General features: G+C 40.8%; 1 protein-coding gene across 1 annotated transcript; it reads left to right on the top strand.

The window, feature by feature from the left end:
- The first annotated feature begins 563 nt into the window (after positions 1 to 563).
- LOC139458528 (polypeptide N-acetylgalactosaminyltransferase 6-like) lies at positions 564 to 2,597 on the top strand. The gene is made up of 2 exons (XM_071239963.1): positions 564 to 715; positions 1,691 to 2,597. Exons 1-2 carry the CDS (start codon positions 564 to 566, stop codon positions 2,595 to 2,597), a joined length of 1,059 nt encoding a protein of 352 aa, XP_071096064.1.
- Positions 2,598 to 14,775: the final 12,178 nt, after the last annotated feature.

The raw sequence follows: 14,775 nt of genomic DNA, 5'->3' as shown, positions 1-14,775 counted from the left end.
TGGGCCACCCTTGACCCCAAACCCAAATGTATATTTAGCAAAGTGTCTTATTATGATATTGTTATTTGTTTACTTTCCACAGTTCGACTTTCACAACCAAGGCAACCAAGACCGCCACTCTCACGAAACTACTACGCCTGATGCAGAAAGAATACCAGGTTCCAAGTAATATTTCCTTTGGCTTTAACGTGAGCCAGTTTGACCGCAACCCTATAGACGAAAATATTCCCGATGCAAGGACCAGTTGGTGTAAGCAGGTGCATTATAGCATGGCGGGCATGCCTAACGTTTCTGTCGTCATTGTGTTTCACAACGAGGCTTTGACGATGCTCTTACGTCACATACACCTCATGATTAAAAACTCCCCTAGCCAACTTTTGACAGAAATAATACTTGTCGATGACTTCAGTTTTCTGACATATCCCCATTTGAATAAATACTTAAAAATATTAGATTCACGAATAACAGTCTTAAAAAATTCACAACGTGAGGGTGTAGTAAGGTCAAGGTTGGCGGGTGCCAAGTTAGCTAAAGGGGAGATAATTGTGTTTCTGGATGCGCACATGCGGTGTTCTCCTGGCTGGCTGGAGCCATTGGTTGATAGACTCAGGAGTTTTCCCAATAAAGTTTTGCAGCCCCTGGTGCCAACGCTCGAGCGTGTGGAGGCCGGGATAACGCAGCGGCAGATGAGAGCGGGGTTCGGCTGGGATCTGAGGTAAGAGAGATAGTTCTGAGTGAGTTTTGTTTGTTTGTTTGTTTGTTGTTTAACGCCGCACACAGCAATATCCCAGCTGTATGGCGGTGGTCTGTAAATAATCGAGTCTGGACCAGACAATCCAGTGATTGACATGACGAGCATCGATCCACGCAATTGGGATACGATGACATGCATTAACCAAGTCAGCGAGCCTGACCATCCGATCCCGTTAGTCGCCTCTTACGACAAGCATAGTCGCCATTTACGGGAAGCATGGGTTGCTGAAGACCAAATCTACCCCGGATCTTCACGGGTCTCTGAGTGAGTGAGTGAGCTGTTTTTAACACCGTTATGAACAACATTTCAGTTCATTTTCTGTTTAATGTGGGAGGAAATCCACAAACGATGCAGTCTTAGATTTATAAATCTTTGTTGAAACCCACGGTTATGGTTGGCATAAGTGAGTGATAGTCCAGTCTCAATGCGTCTGCTCGGAGAGCGGAAGATCCGGAGTTCGATACCGGCCGCGTCTTACCTAAAGACGTTAAAAGATGGTACTTGTTGTAACCCTGTCTGGCGCTCGGTCAAATATTTGTACAAGTATCACTTGTCCCCAACTTGATTGAAATATAACTGCTTTCTATAAAAAATCTAGGGGGGCAACTGCCCTCCCTACCCCCCGCTGGCTACGGCACTGGCCATATCGAGAAATTACCCACCTGTCCTGACACATAAACGTATCGAGTGGGGATTCCGGCTTAAAACAGATCTCCAGCAGTCTATACTGGACGTCAATGGTGACTTAATAGATCGGGTGGTCAGACTCGGACTTGCTAGATAGGGTGTCATCATACGCCGAAAGCGTAGGTCGTTCCTCATAATATCAATCACTGGGTTGTCTGGTCCAGATTCGACTATTTCCAGACCTCCGTCATATTGTTTTAATGTTGCTGAGAGTGGCGTTGAACAATAATCATGTGTACTCTGTTTCAGGTTTGCCTGGTATTCCCCGCCCCCCTACTTGTCACAGATACGGAGTACAGACAGTGAGCCCTACCCCTCCCCTTCACTCGTCGGCTGTGCCATAGCTGTCAACAGGGAACACTTTTTCCACATGGGCGGGTTCGATCCCAATCTAGAGATCTGGGGCGGGGAACACTTTGAGCTGGCGTTCCGAACCTGGATGTGTGGGGGACTCGTCGAGACCATCCCTTGCTCGACAGTGGGACATCTGTACAGACCTCTTCCGTACTCCTTCGAGGGACCGGCGCTGGTGATTCTTGCCAAGAACTTGTTGCGAGTCGCGAATGTGTGGATGGATGAATATAAACACATTGTGGAGAGATCTATCAGAGGCTTGCTTGGGTTCCTGCCCGTGTTCTCACAGCAGGAGATGGTTACAATTGAAGAACGACGATCTTTACGGCGACAACTGAATTGTAAGAATTTCACATGGTACCTGGAGCATATCTTCCCTGAAGCAGAGGTTCCGGCGAACAACAGCGTGTATTTTGGTGAATTTCTCAACGTGAACACATCTCATTGTTTAACTGTGGAAAATAACACTCTCGTCCCGACAAAGAGAAAGTGTGGTAGCTTTGTTATTGTCCCTGAAAATCATTTTACTGTAGACTCACACGGGAGGTTTCGGCACAAAGGGAGGTGTATTGTACCTAATAAGAACACGATGAATCTAATAATGAACGAGGAACACTGTTTTAACACTGAGCACTTCTGGTACGGAGTTAACACAACGGGACCAATCGTGTACTCGGACGCTGAAGGCAAGTTGTGTCTGACCCACGACCTTGACCTTGAACAAATACGATTAAATGTGTGTGACGTTAACGATCTGGAACAAATGTGGGCTAGTTTATATTATCTCAAAGATGATAGTTAATGAAAGAAATCGGTAACCATTTCTGGTATTATGGTTGCACGTGTTTTTACCGAAATAAACATTGTCTATCCTGATGTGTGAGTGAGTTTAGTTTAGCGCCGTTTCGGGAAGTCGTCATTTTACATGGCGTGTCAGCTTGATGTGGGAGGAAAGCCCGAGAGGATGCAGGTCTTAGATGTTTATTACTTTGGTGAAACCCACGAGCACAGGTATGGTGTTTCGTCGCCAATGTGACCTGACCACACGATCCGTTTAGTCACCTGTCATGACCTGACCACCCGATCCATTTAGTCGCCTGTTATGACCTGACCACCTGATCCATATAGTCGCCTGTTATGACCTGACCACCTGATCCATTTAGTCGCCTGTTATGACCTGACCACCCGATCCATTTAGTCAATTGTTATAACCTGACAACCAGATCCATTTTGTCGCCAATGTGACCTGGGTGTATGGGTGGTGGTGGTCGTGATGTATTTGAAATACTATTCCAATTATTATTGAATAAAAAGCGCATAGAGAGCTAAAAAAATTAAGAAGACATTTTAGAAAACGTTCTAACCATAATACGTCAACTTTAGCAAAAAGCGACAACGTCTAAAGGTCTCTTCTAGGATTCCATGATAGGTAGGCAGTTGCAAAATGCTTTTGTTGCTGGTTGATTTTGAACTAGGAAAGTACCATTCAATTATACATATATTCGATCCCTCTCTCAATTCTTAGAATTTGTTTCACGTGAAATCAGTTTCGAGGACAATGTGGATTTCAGTCCTTTCAGTCCATGTGTTTACAATGATATATTTACATGTATTTATACTTCGAGATTTTTCGGCTTTTTTGTCATCACATTTTTCGGGTTTGGTCTGTGTTAACAACCTTTAACTGATATATTGGATATAAATATGTTAGACTGGGAAGGTTATTAGCACATAACTCAATGACTCAATGGTTCTCTTTTGCTAACTCTTTTAAATTTACATGTGACCCCATAGATAGATAAAGTGCGTTGACTTGAAATGGGGATTAAGGTCGCAGTCAAGTCTATATTATATATACAAATGCATTCACCATTCACCTGTTGGAATCCTATTCGTAACATTGTATATGTTTACAACATGAATAGACAAAAAAAAACACCTTGTGGATTCCCCAAAAACTCAAAGGATTTGCTTGACCTTTTGCAATCTCAGAAAAGAACCAAGTTCAATTCTGTCGAAACATTTAAGTTTTTAACGTTGTACACCAATATACCACATGACAAACTAAAGGAAAACTCCATTCCTTGATCCATGGTAACATATCTATCTTCAGAGGTTCAGGGCAATTTCTCAAAAATGAAAGCAAATGCCATCGGAAGTTGGTCGAGAAAACATTATGTGAAATGCTGGACTTCCTCATTGATAACATTTATGTAAAATACGGGATAAGACATTTAGCCAAGAAGTAGGCATCCCCATATGCCCCCCTTCTTGCTGATCTGTTTCTTTATGAATCGGAATTTGTCCAAGAAAGTTAATCTGGCAAAGAGGTTTAACGAAAGCTTCAGGTACATCGATGATCTGATATTTAGGAGATAAACATACTGTGTTTATGTAGAGCTAGGTTACCTGTAGATTTAACCCCGCTAAATTGAATTCGGAACCGAACGCGCAGCGTGAGGTTTCAAATGTTAAATTTAACGGGGTTAAATCTACAGGTAACCTAGCTCTACACTGAAAACACAGTATGTTTATCTCCATTCTACCATGACTAAATATAATGCGAACTCTTTGGTGTTAGCAAATATACTGAGTGAAGCGGCATGGGTTGAGTTCAGTGTTTTGAGTGGGTTATCGATCTGAATTACGGAATCACCGAACAAAATATGGTGCTTTATATACTCAAGCAGTTTGTTTACACCGTAATACTTCACTCGAACATATGACAGGCATTGAAAGCATATAAGCACGGCAACTTGGTAAGCTAACATGAGGTGGGCATCCCTAAAGAAAACAAAGCAAGCTTTGCAAGGCTTTCGCTCTACATCGCGCGTCACCATTATGACGTCATATCCCTCATTGTGACGCAAAAGATATGACGTCACAGTCGTATATAGAAAAGCGGCAAAATTCAAGCTCTCTGTTGTCTCCAAAACGTAAATACATTCCCTTTGTTGATTTATGTCGTGTTATTCTGCACGAAATGTATTGCCACACATCCTTTGAATATTGTAGTAACCGCATCTGTGCATTTTGTAACCTGTAATTGTAGATATATTTATTCAAATATGCCTACCGACAAAGACTGAAAATAGTACTATTCTGTAAGTATTAGCTTCCGCGGTGATGCGGCCGTCAAACCAGCTGTTTCAATCAGAGGGGGTTTATTGTGATTTAATAGCCTCTGATTGACCAATCAGAATCGAGTAAATTCCAAATTCATGGTAGAATGTTCAATAACCATCAAATAGCCATTCCCTTCCAGTGATTAACCCACTTGAACCAAGGAGACCAGTGAGACTGCCTCATCTGTTTCATAAAGATTCAAAGTGACAAAACACTTTCCACAAGGCCAATAATCAACTTTCCCCGTATATCGAGTAATACTCCAGCAGCTCAAGCCTTTGGTGTTTAAACTTGAGAACTTTTGAGGTACATTTGAGCATGCTCTTTCTACGAATATTTCAAAGAACGTCATACGACTCTTGTTTTAAAGTTGTTTGACCAAGGTTACAACATTCAAGGTCCCAGTAAAGCTTTCAAAAAGTTTTATGGAAGACATTTCCAAATTTGACGCATCAAAGAAAAAATGAAGTCCCATGACTTGTTCCATATGTTTCCAGGTGAAATACGTAGTCTCGGTGTGTCAGAGGTCACGTTTATCCAATCAAAACGAATAACACTAGGTCAACCTTGTACGACACACGTGTGACGTACGGATTTAGTATCTTACTACCTGTATCTTCACCACGTTATCTCCTGTTTTGGGTGATAAATACAGTTAACTACGTTTATAACGAACACGCTGATAACCAACTGACGGATATAAAGAACTGTTTTTTAGTCCCGATCTCATGCTGTATATATATATTGTGTATAAGCTTATAAAGAATTACGGTTATTACGAACTTAGTCTACAATTTGATTTTGTGGTGAATATGTGCAGGAAATGATGTTTGAAATGCCTGGTTATTTGCTATGCCAGCACTAATAACAACTGTTTGATGTTTTTATGCTTGTTTTATTTTTTCAACTTGATACTTGTTGGAACATTCGTGTTTATGAAAAGATATGATGTCAGTCGTCATATCGTGCTTAGCTTGATTGTTTGTTTGTTTGTTGTTTAAGGCCGCAATCTGTTATTTGTAATAAAATCGAGTCTGGACCAGACAATCAAGTGATTGGTATTATGAGTATCGATCCGAGCAATTAAGTTACGACTACATACAACAAATCAACAAAGTCAGCCAGCCTGACAAACATGGGTTGCTGAAAACCTTTTCAGTTTGGATCTTCACCAATCTCGTTAAAATCAGATCTTAGTCCTCGCTACCGCTAAACAAAGATCTGAGGACTCCCCATTACGGGTCACGTCAGACTAACTTTGCACGAACTTTGACCGACCAATGGAATGACTGACAAGAAGTCGACATTAGCCAATCAGAAGGCAGCTTTCTCGTGCTTCACGGCCGATTTTGTTTTGCTTTTGATGTTCTTTTACTGGTTTGTCCAATGTTATATTTGGGATAAGACTTTATTGTTTAAGTACGGACTCTGTATGCTGGGTCTGAGTGGGGTATTCATGGGATGAATGGTATCTCAGTTGGCTAGCACTATCAAACTATTCAAGCTCATACAGGTGTGTGTGTTCATGTGGCTGCTTGTACTAGTACGGATTAATGCCGACTTACATACGATGCCGCAGTTTAACATGAATACCCACTCAGACACAGTATACTGACTCTGAGCCGACAGTCCTTGTTTTAGCCCAGGCAGGGTAACAACACGTATCATCTGTTAACATCTTTTAACTACTGAGTAGTGTTATGATGTAGCCATGGATCGAACCCTGGACCTTCCGCTCTCCGGGCAGACTCTCTGTCCACTAGACCACGGTGGCGGTTTCTATGATCTTGGGAAAATTACCCGGTTATCTGTGGATTTCCGATCAGGCTGCTGTGGGTTTACGGAATTTTCGTTGCTCGGATTATCACTTGATTTTATTACCCACTTTCAGACCAGTTTATTTCTAGTTAATATTAGGTTTCTGTCGTTCCTGTATATCCAGAAACTTACAAATGTCAAGTTTACTGCTGGTTTAAGGCTGGTTTCCGTTCAACCATATATCTTTTCTGGTGGTTTTCATATCAGGAAACACACATATATATACACCCAATATCTACACCCCACACATCACCCACTCTGACAAAGGTCAAGGTATATCATGCGTGAGTAACTTAAAAGAGAATCGAATGTTCACAATTAGCGACCACTTATACCCTGGAGCAGTCAACACCGGCCTGTCAAGAGCGCCTTCATTATCAGGAGTTAGACATGATATACCTTGTACCTCAAATATTGTGCAATGTAGACACCAAAGGCTACTGGAATGTTGCTCGACATAGGGAAAGTGTACTACTCGAACGTTGAAGTCATCCCTCCTGTCATACATTTCACAGAAGTGGTATCCTTCTAAGTAATAAATGCAGTCTGTGGGTTGAAGATAACATGACCAGTCCCTTGATACCTATTTTGTACCAGTAGAATTAAAGTTGTTACATACATATGTTACCAACATCTTTTATCAACTCACTAATCAACCACCACCCACTTTTTCCCATGTGCCCATTACAAAGTGGCTGGTGTCATTCATTGGTAGAAACACGACAAAAGAGTAGTAAGGTGACAAACAGAAAGCCTGGCACTACCATACCACCACACAAATAATGAAACTGACACCAGCAATAGGTACGCATTCCTCTGCGTTAAAATGCCTAAAAACGTCCATTTGAACAACGCTGAAAAGTCTCTTGCTCTCACTTGGCAGCCAAGGTAATCTCAAAGGTGTACAATCAGGATGACATCAAGGTTTGTCATTATTTTTCGGAACTGGAGTGGTGGTGGTGCTTAGTTAATGCTCATGTGTATATTTGTGAATGTGTACATATGAGGTGTAAAACAAGCATCACTTCGAGTGTTCTTCCCACCACATTAAGCGTATTTATTACCTAAGAGGGCAAACATAAAAGTAATATGTGCTCTTGGTTCATATCACGTCACGAAACAACAGTTTATTGTTTCCGTCATCCGGACGGCATTGTTGACGTCATTCGAATCTTATTTGACGCCCGGGAAACACCGGAATTTAGACACGTATGTCATATAACACGAACACTCATATAATATCCTCTACATATCGTTATATAACTGAAATATTGTTCATAGTTGCATTTAATCAAAATGCACACACTAGTGTCTACATAGCACAACCAACCTTAAGTAAATTGTCAATATTTCACTTTTAAAATTAAAAGAAAAAGAAAAACACACAAAAACTTTTGGTTTACACAATATTTATTTCAAACAATGTGGATGTGTCTCGAACCAAAAAACAAATGCAAACTTATTGTAATTACTTGTGTATGTTACAGTCGATGTGTAAAATGGCATTTTACAATTAGTTTTCCATTTATTATATTATGATAACGAATTCCCAAGGTTTTTATGTTCTATTTCATCACCCAGAGAATGAAAATGATAGGATTAAAAGAAATCGAAAGTCAATTTTAAAATTTCTTTTGGGCTTCTTATCCCAGCATAATTAGTTAACATGGCCTTTCTCTTGCCTTTTCTGCAATCATTGGTACACCAAACACAACGTAAATAGATGGGATCTCTTCATTTAAAACCTAACTTTCAGTGTGACTCTTCTCCCCTAAGTGGTGCGGTAGATTCAGGTGTTTCAGATAGAGGGGTGAACCTGCAATACATTACAATTCAGTAAAGTTTGCAGCAAAACTGATAAACGTATTCAACATGACATAGCACACATGTTATCCTATTCAATATTGAAATGGTTGAGTCTCATACTGCATGCACTGATGATTTGTGTAAGCGCGTTTCCCCTTGTAATAAGGTTCACAAACATCCTCAGAATCAGTAACGCTAATTTTTCTTGTTTAGCTACCCTACTGTCTGGAAAATCAAACAGCTCCCTGTTGTAAAACTGCCCACATCAGACAACGGCTTGTTTTATGGGAGTAGTTGCTGATTGGTGTTACATGTATGTCAAGAAGTGGGAAAGACAAAGGTGCAAGGTGCAGGTGGCTATATCTTCGAAATAGGTTAAAGAAGTGTACAAATATTGTCCCTCTGACAGGCTATTTCAGTTCCAAATCACTCTAAGTATATTTAAGCATACCACTCTTTAATCTTGTTAATTATATTTGCTGGTTAAAAGTGTCTGCCATCGACAGTAGCTGAAGTGATGATGTAAATCCTTTTGAGGAGCCATGCAAGTAGCAGAGGCAAAATAAGTTCCTACGGCTCCTAGTATGGTGGTCTAACCTTGGTTGCCGACGATCTCTAGCCTTTTTTGTATTTTTTTGTTGGGTAATAGTTTCCTCTTTTAAATGTTCTCAAATTAAGTGAAAACATATTTATGTGAAATATTAAGACGTTTTGTACTGTCCTTCAAAGATTTATATCTGTTATAACTGTTTATCACCGTCAAGTAACAATACGCCTGACATTGTCCTAAACCCGCTTCTCAAAAAGGACCATTTGTTTAAGTCTTGATAGGTGTTGATGTGTATTTTCTATGCCCAATGCAATAGATATCAACTTATAAATTAATCAGTATCAATCAGTCTAAAAAGTGCTATCGGGAAAGAAGCATAGCACGGGAAGTGCCATATTATTACGAATGTCATATCCTAGCCTACCCTATGTAAAAAATGGATGAGAACACGTTGGAGGAAGAATCGTAGCAACACCGTATAAAGATGAAAAAATGACATGTACCTTGTATTCACAAAGCCTCCGAGTCACACATTTTGATGCTGGTCAACGTCAAGGTATACACCATTACAATTTGTAGACTACAGAAGTTCCAGCAATTTCAAGTGAATGGATTTTATTAATTAGCAACGACAATCAAACAGGACATTGCCTTGGTCAATGATTTAATGTTTATTTAGACATTTTTTAACCTAATTCTCATGTATTTTGAAAAACCACGTCCCTACATTTTTCACGTAAGTTGAAATCCTCAAATGGATTAAATTTATCCTTTTTCGGGAACACGATAAAACTTCTCTCTCTCCCACCCTTTCCCCCTTTCCTACTGCAACTGTATTGCCACGAAACCTCATCCAGAAGGTTCTGAACTCCGTGCAGGATACAATGTTCTCTTCCGTCTTCTGATAGCAGCCGTCAATCTTCCAAAAAGTATTTCCCCCTCCTCCAATGGATATTTTTTCCTTAAAATGTTGGTGAGGAGGATATTCGCCATACATGAAATTAGCATCATAGCAGGTTTTGACTTGAAAGATGAGTGTTTTGTCGACAAATGTCAGTTTCAGTTCCTCTTCTGTCAGCTCCTTATATTTCCTACCCTTGCGTGTAGCTTCGGTTATCTTGCGGATCCAAGGCCCTGAAATGTAAGTGATATTGTAAAGGGCCCAAATGGGTTCCGACGACGGAGAGATTTGCCATCCTGAAATGTCCTCTGTCATCTTTGTATTCAAATTTTAGGCAGAATTATATATATAACGGGATTCCCTTTGATAAATGGCAGTTACTCTACTGGACAGAACGATGGATTGCCGCAAAAGGCAAGTAGAGACAATTTGCGTATGCAATTGTTGTTTTGCCTCTATATAGTTATACGAGACATGTTTCAGTTGGAACTATGTTGACTGTTGTCTCTGTCCGCCTGACATGTCACTTACCCTCTGACGTAATATCCAATACGCACATTCCAGGAAAACTTGCCATGGTTAGGTAATATTTGTAAGAGATGGGATAGATTTTTCTAGCACAGAATTGAAGAATGACATTATATGATAAAGAGGTTATCACGCTTGTGAGTTTGTATCAGGATATTTACCACCCCATACACACTTGCGTGATAACCTCCATTTAAATGAACACATTATGAGGACGGGAAAATTTACAAAGAAATTCAGCAGGATATCACGCTCCCTTTTTGAAAGTACCTGTTGCTCGGAGAAACATTTCAGAGAAATGTGAACAGCGAAAATATGCCACGATGGCGGTAACCCAACGCAACAACGCCTTCGACCGACTACAAACAGGGGTATCATCTTAAGCTGTAGCAATTTCATCAGACAGCGTTATCTGACACACGGGGCAACACGTCGCCTTCCAAGATCCGGTGGACCACGTATCACCACTAGAGCAGATTCATATGGGTACGTCAGTTACGTGAAATAACCACTCCGGACACCTCTACATCTACGGCAGTACCAGGATTGCATAGGATATCAACACAGGAACTGTGAAGGTACTCGCGCTAGACGAGCCAGTTTTAGGTGTCATTTTGACGGACCCTCATCGTCAATGGTGTCAAGGTCACACAGTATGGCCACAACTGCGATGGAGATAAGTTTGATTTAATGACACGTCACGTTTTATGCGTTGCCGTGCGGATGGTAAATGTCAGGAAGTGGATTTGGTGGTGGTAGTGTGATGATGTGGGCAGCCATCTCCTACAGTGGTAGGACAGACATGGTGCAAGTCCTGTAGAATTTAACGGTACAACGTTACACCGATAAGATTCTTCGGCCGCACATCCTTCCCATTATGCAACAAGCGAACGTCATTTTCCAACAAGACAACGTCCGACCTCACACGGCACGGCCGACAACAGCCGATGTTCAAGAATCACAACATCCAGGACCTGCAATGGTTCTCCTGGTCTCCAGATTTAAACCGAATCGAACATTTATGGGATGCACTGGATCAACGACTGCGAACACGTTAGCAACAACCACAGACCCTCTGACAGTTGGCACAGGTACTCAGGCAGAGTGGGTGAACATTCCCCAGGACACAAATCGGGATCTGATTGCTTCCATTTTATGACGATGCCATTCAGTGTTGGACTCCGATGGTGGCCATACAAGATACCGAGAACAGATGACCTTCATCTCACATTGTTAGATTCAATGATATTTTGACCCTGTAGGAATAGTTTTCATTTCACTGCTTGTCTTTTTTTAAACAAAGGAGAACTCTCAACACTATTATCTTTTGTAATATAATGCCATTTAACTTGATGTGACTATTGCTGACTGTTATAAATGTAATCAACCTAAAGTTTTTTTTCATTTTCGTTTGTAAGAAAGTGTGCTGAATATTCTTAGTTCTGCCTTGATATGTGACACACTCCCATCCACTGAAATGATGTCTGCAATAAGGTATGTTTGATTCAGCAGGCAGGATTTATACAGTTCGAACAGGATGCGATATCAAAGGTTTAGACAAATAAGACCGACCAGAACCTTTCATAATCATACGATATCTCTGCCAATAGCAGAGTCGATTGTACAGTTCTGACTATATCAGGATGTGTTTATGAATCACTATCACACAGTGATAATACTTGGAGTGAGTGTATCCTGCACACTCGTAACAAACACATGCAAAGGCAAGTAAAATGTTCACCTGAAACACAGGCGAAGTTAGTGGCCCAATATGTATATTTATATATACACTACACAATATATATAACTACACGAAATATGATTAACTAAAAAGAATATACACAGATGCTTCTACTTTTCATTATACTGACCTGAGCAATGGAGAGATGGCTTACTCCAGCTGAGGCTTGGGAGGCATTCCGTTCTGGCGGTTATCCTCTGACTAGATGTGTCATGGTAACCACGGCGACACGTGTATGTCCTGACACTCCCAACAACTTGACGTCCCCGGCTGACGTCGGCGTTTACAACACGTGGAGGCTGGCGTGGGCAACCTTCCGCTGGAATCGGAGCTTTGGCCATTAGATGAAATGATAAGGAGCTACACATATATAATCGGCAAAGTCTGAATATATTTTCACTCTTTTGAAAAGGACGCATTGTCAAATTATATGGTAATAGCGTTTTAAAAATATTGAGAATATAGTCTACAAAGGGGAATCTGGCAATAATTAACCTGTCGCTACCTGTTATTCATGCCACGTGAGTGGTGAATCAGAAAGCCTTGGTACCTACATGCTGTCAAATGTTTTCATATTGTAGTCATGGACATTTCTAACATTTCTCTTTTTGGTTCAACAAAATGAATAACTGCAGTATTGTGTCACTGGAATACTGGTCCATCACTTGACTGTCTGGTCAAGACTCGGTTGTTTACAGGCCACCCTCGAATGGCAGCAGTACTTCTGTTTGGCGTCAGGCAACAAATTTGACCGAACATTTTGTATTTTATGCATTTGTGTATGTGGCGGGTGATACGGAAAGAGCAGGACATGCTTACCCTTTTAGCGAACACCTGGTATCATCACTGATTGTTAGTGATCCATTCACATAATTTTCATCGCTATTTTGCCTTTTACTCCCAGCGGAACCTGTTTCGGCAAATAACCGAGACTGAATATTCTCTGACGTTGACGTTTCATATACTATACAGAATATACACATCAATACAGAATTGAAACATGTATTTAACTTCACACTATACTGACCCGAGCATTGGAGAGATGGCTGACTCCAACTGAGGCTTAAAAGGCATTTGGTTTGGGCAGTTTTCTTGCGAGAAGATGTGTCACGGAAACCTCGGTGACACGTGTATGTCCTGACAGTGCCAACAAACCGAAGTCCGCGACTGACGTCGGCGTTTTTAACAGGTGGGGGCTGGCTGGGGCAACGTTCAACTGAAACAGGGACTTTGGCCTTTAGATAAAATGAAATCTACACAAATAATCAGAAAATCGTATATACGATTTGACACTGTCTAAAAAGACATACTGTCAAATAATATCCTAATAGAATTATTTTAAATAATGTTGAGAAATTGCGGATCTATATAGAATCGAGGACCTATCGCCATCTTTTAATCCAACCATATATGTATACATAATGTACACAAGTAAAACGAATATATATATATATATATGTATGTATTAAGAAGATACACAGCTACTCACCTGAGCATTTGAGGGCTGGCTGACTCCAACTGAGGCTTAAAAGGCATTTGGTTTGGGCAGTTTTCTTGCGAGAAGATGTGTCACGGAAACCTCGGTGACACGTGTATGTCCTGACAGTGCCAACAACCCGAAGTCCGCGATTGACGTCGGCGTTTTTAACAGGTGGGGGCTGGCTGGGGCAACGTTCAACTGAAACAGGGACTTTGGCCATTAGATGAAATGATAATATGGCGTGTCAGGCACCATTTACCCTATCGCTATCTGTTATCACGCCACATGAATGACAAACCCTGGGCTACTACATGCTGCCAAATGTTTGGATATTAAAGTTCATAAACATTTCGTGTTTTGCGTCAACAGAATCAAAATTAGCGCTCTAGTATCACTGGAATGTCTGGTCAAGACTGGCAGGAGTAGTGCTGTGCTGTGTCACGGCAGGACATGCTTACTCATTTCACTGATCTTCATTATACTGACCCGCGCATGTGAGAGCTGGATGACTCCAAGTCAGATTTGCAAGGCAGGTGGTATTTGCAGTCGTGCCATTAGTGGACGTGTCACGGTAACCATGGTGACACCTATATATACGGATACTCCCAACAACATGAGATCCGTCATTGATATCAGAGTTTTGGAGAGATGGGGGTGGTCTAAGGCAATTCAGAACTGGAATAGAAATATGTACAAATATACAAAATATACAAAACTACAAAGAATACTTCCATTTGTACATGCAATATACTTCTAAACAGAATAGATATTTACAGCAATACCAAATATTATAAAATTACACAGAATATGTAAACTCTACAAATTCGGAGTTTTACTACATTCAAACCTTAACATTGGAGAGTTGCGTGACTTTCCAAAAAGTGAGGTTACCAAGGAAAGTGGTTTTGGGAGTCGTGTCTTTAAGAGAAGTATAGCGGTAATCATGGTGACTGAGGTTGGCGTTTTCGAGAGATGAAGATGAATGTGAACTGGGATAGAAACACACGTGACTTAACAGAAACAGATACCA

The sequence above is a fragment of the Haliotis cracherodii genome, unplaced genomic scaffold (genome assembly GCF_022045235.1).
Source record: "Haliotis cracherodii isolate W230 unplaced genomic scaffold, xgHalCrac1.p SCAF_13, whole genome shotgun sequence".
NCBI lineage: Eukaryota > Metazoa > Mollusca > Gastropoda > Lepetellida > Haliotidae > Haliotis > Haliotis cracherodii.
The sequence above is the reverse complement of the archived record's forward strand: the minus strand, read 5'-3'. Positions and strand labels throughout refer to the sequence as shown.

Coding starts and splice junctions, on each gene's coding strand:
- LOC139458528 (XM_071239963.1), top strand. CDS start 564: ATGCGGTGTTCTCCTGGCTGGCTGGAGCCATTGGTTGATAGACTCAGG. Junction 716..1,690: donor GGGTTCGGCTGGGATCTGAG/GTAAGAGAGATA, acceptor ACTCTGTTTCAG/GTTTGCCTGGTATTCCCCGC.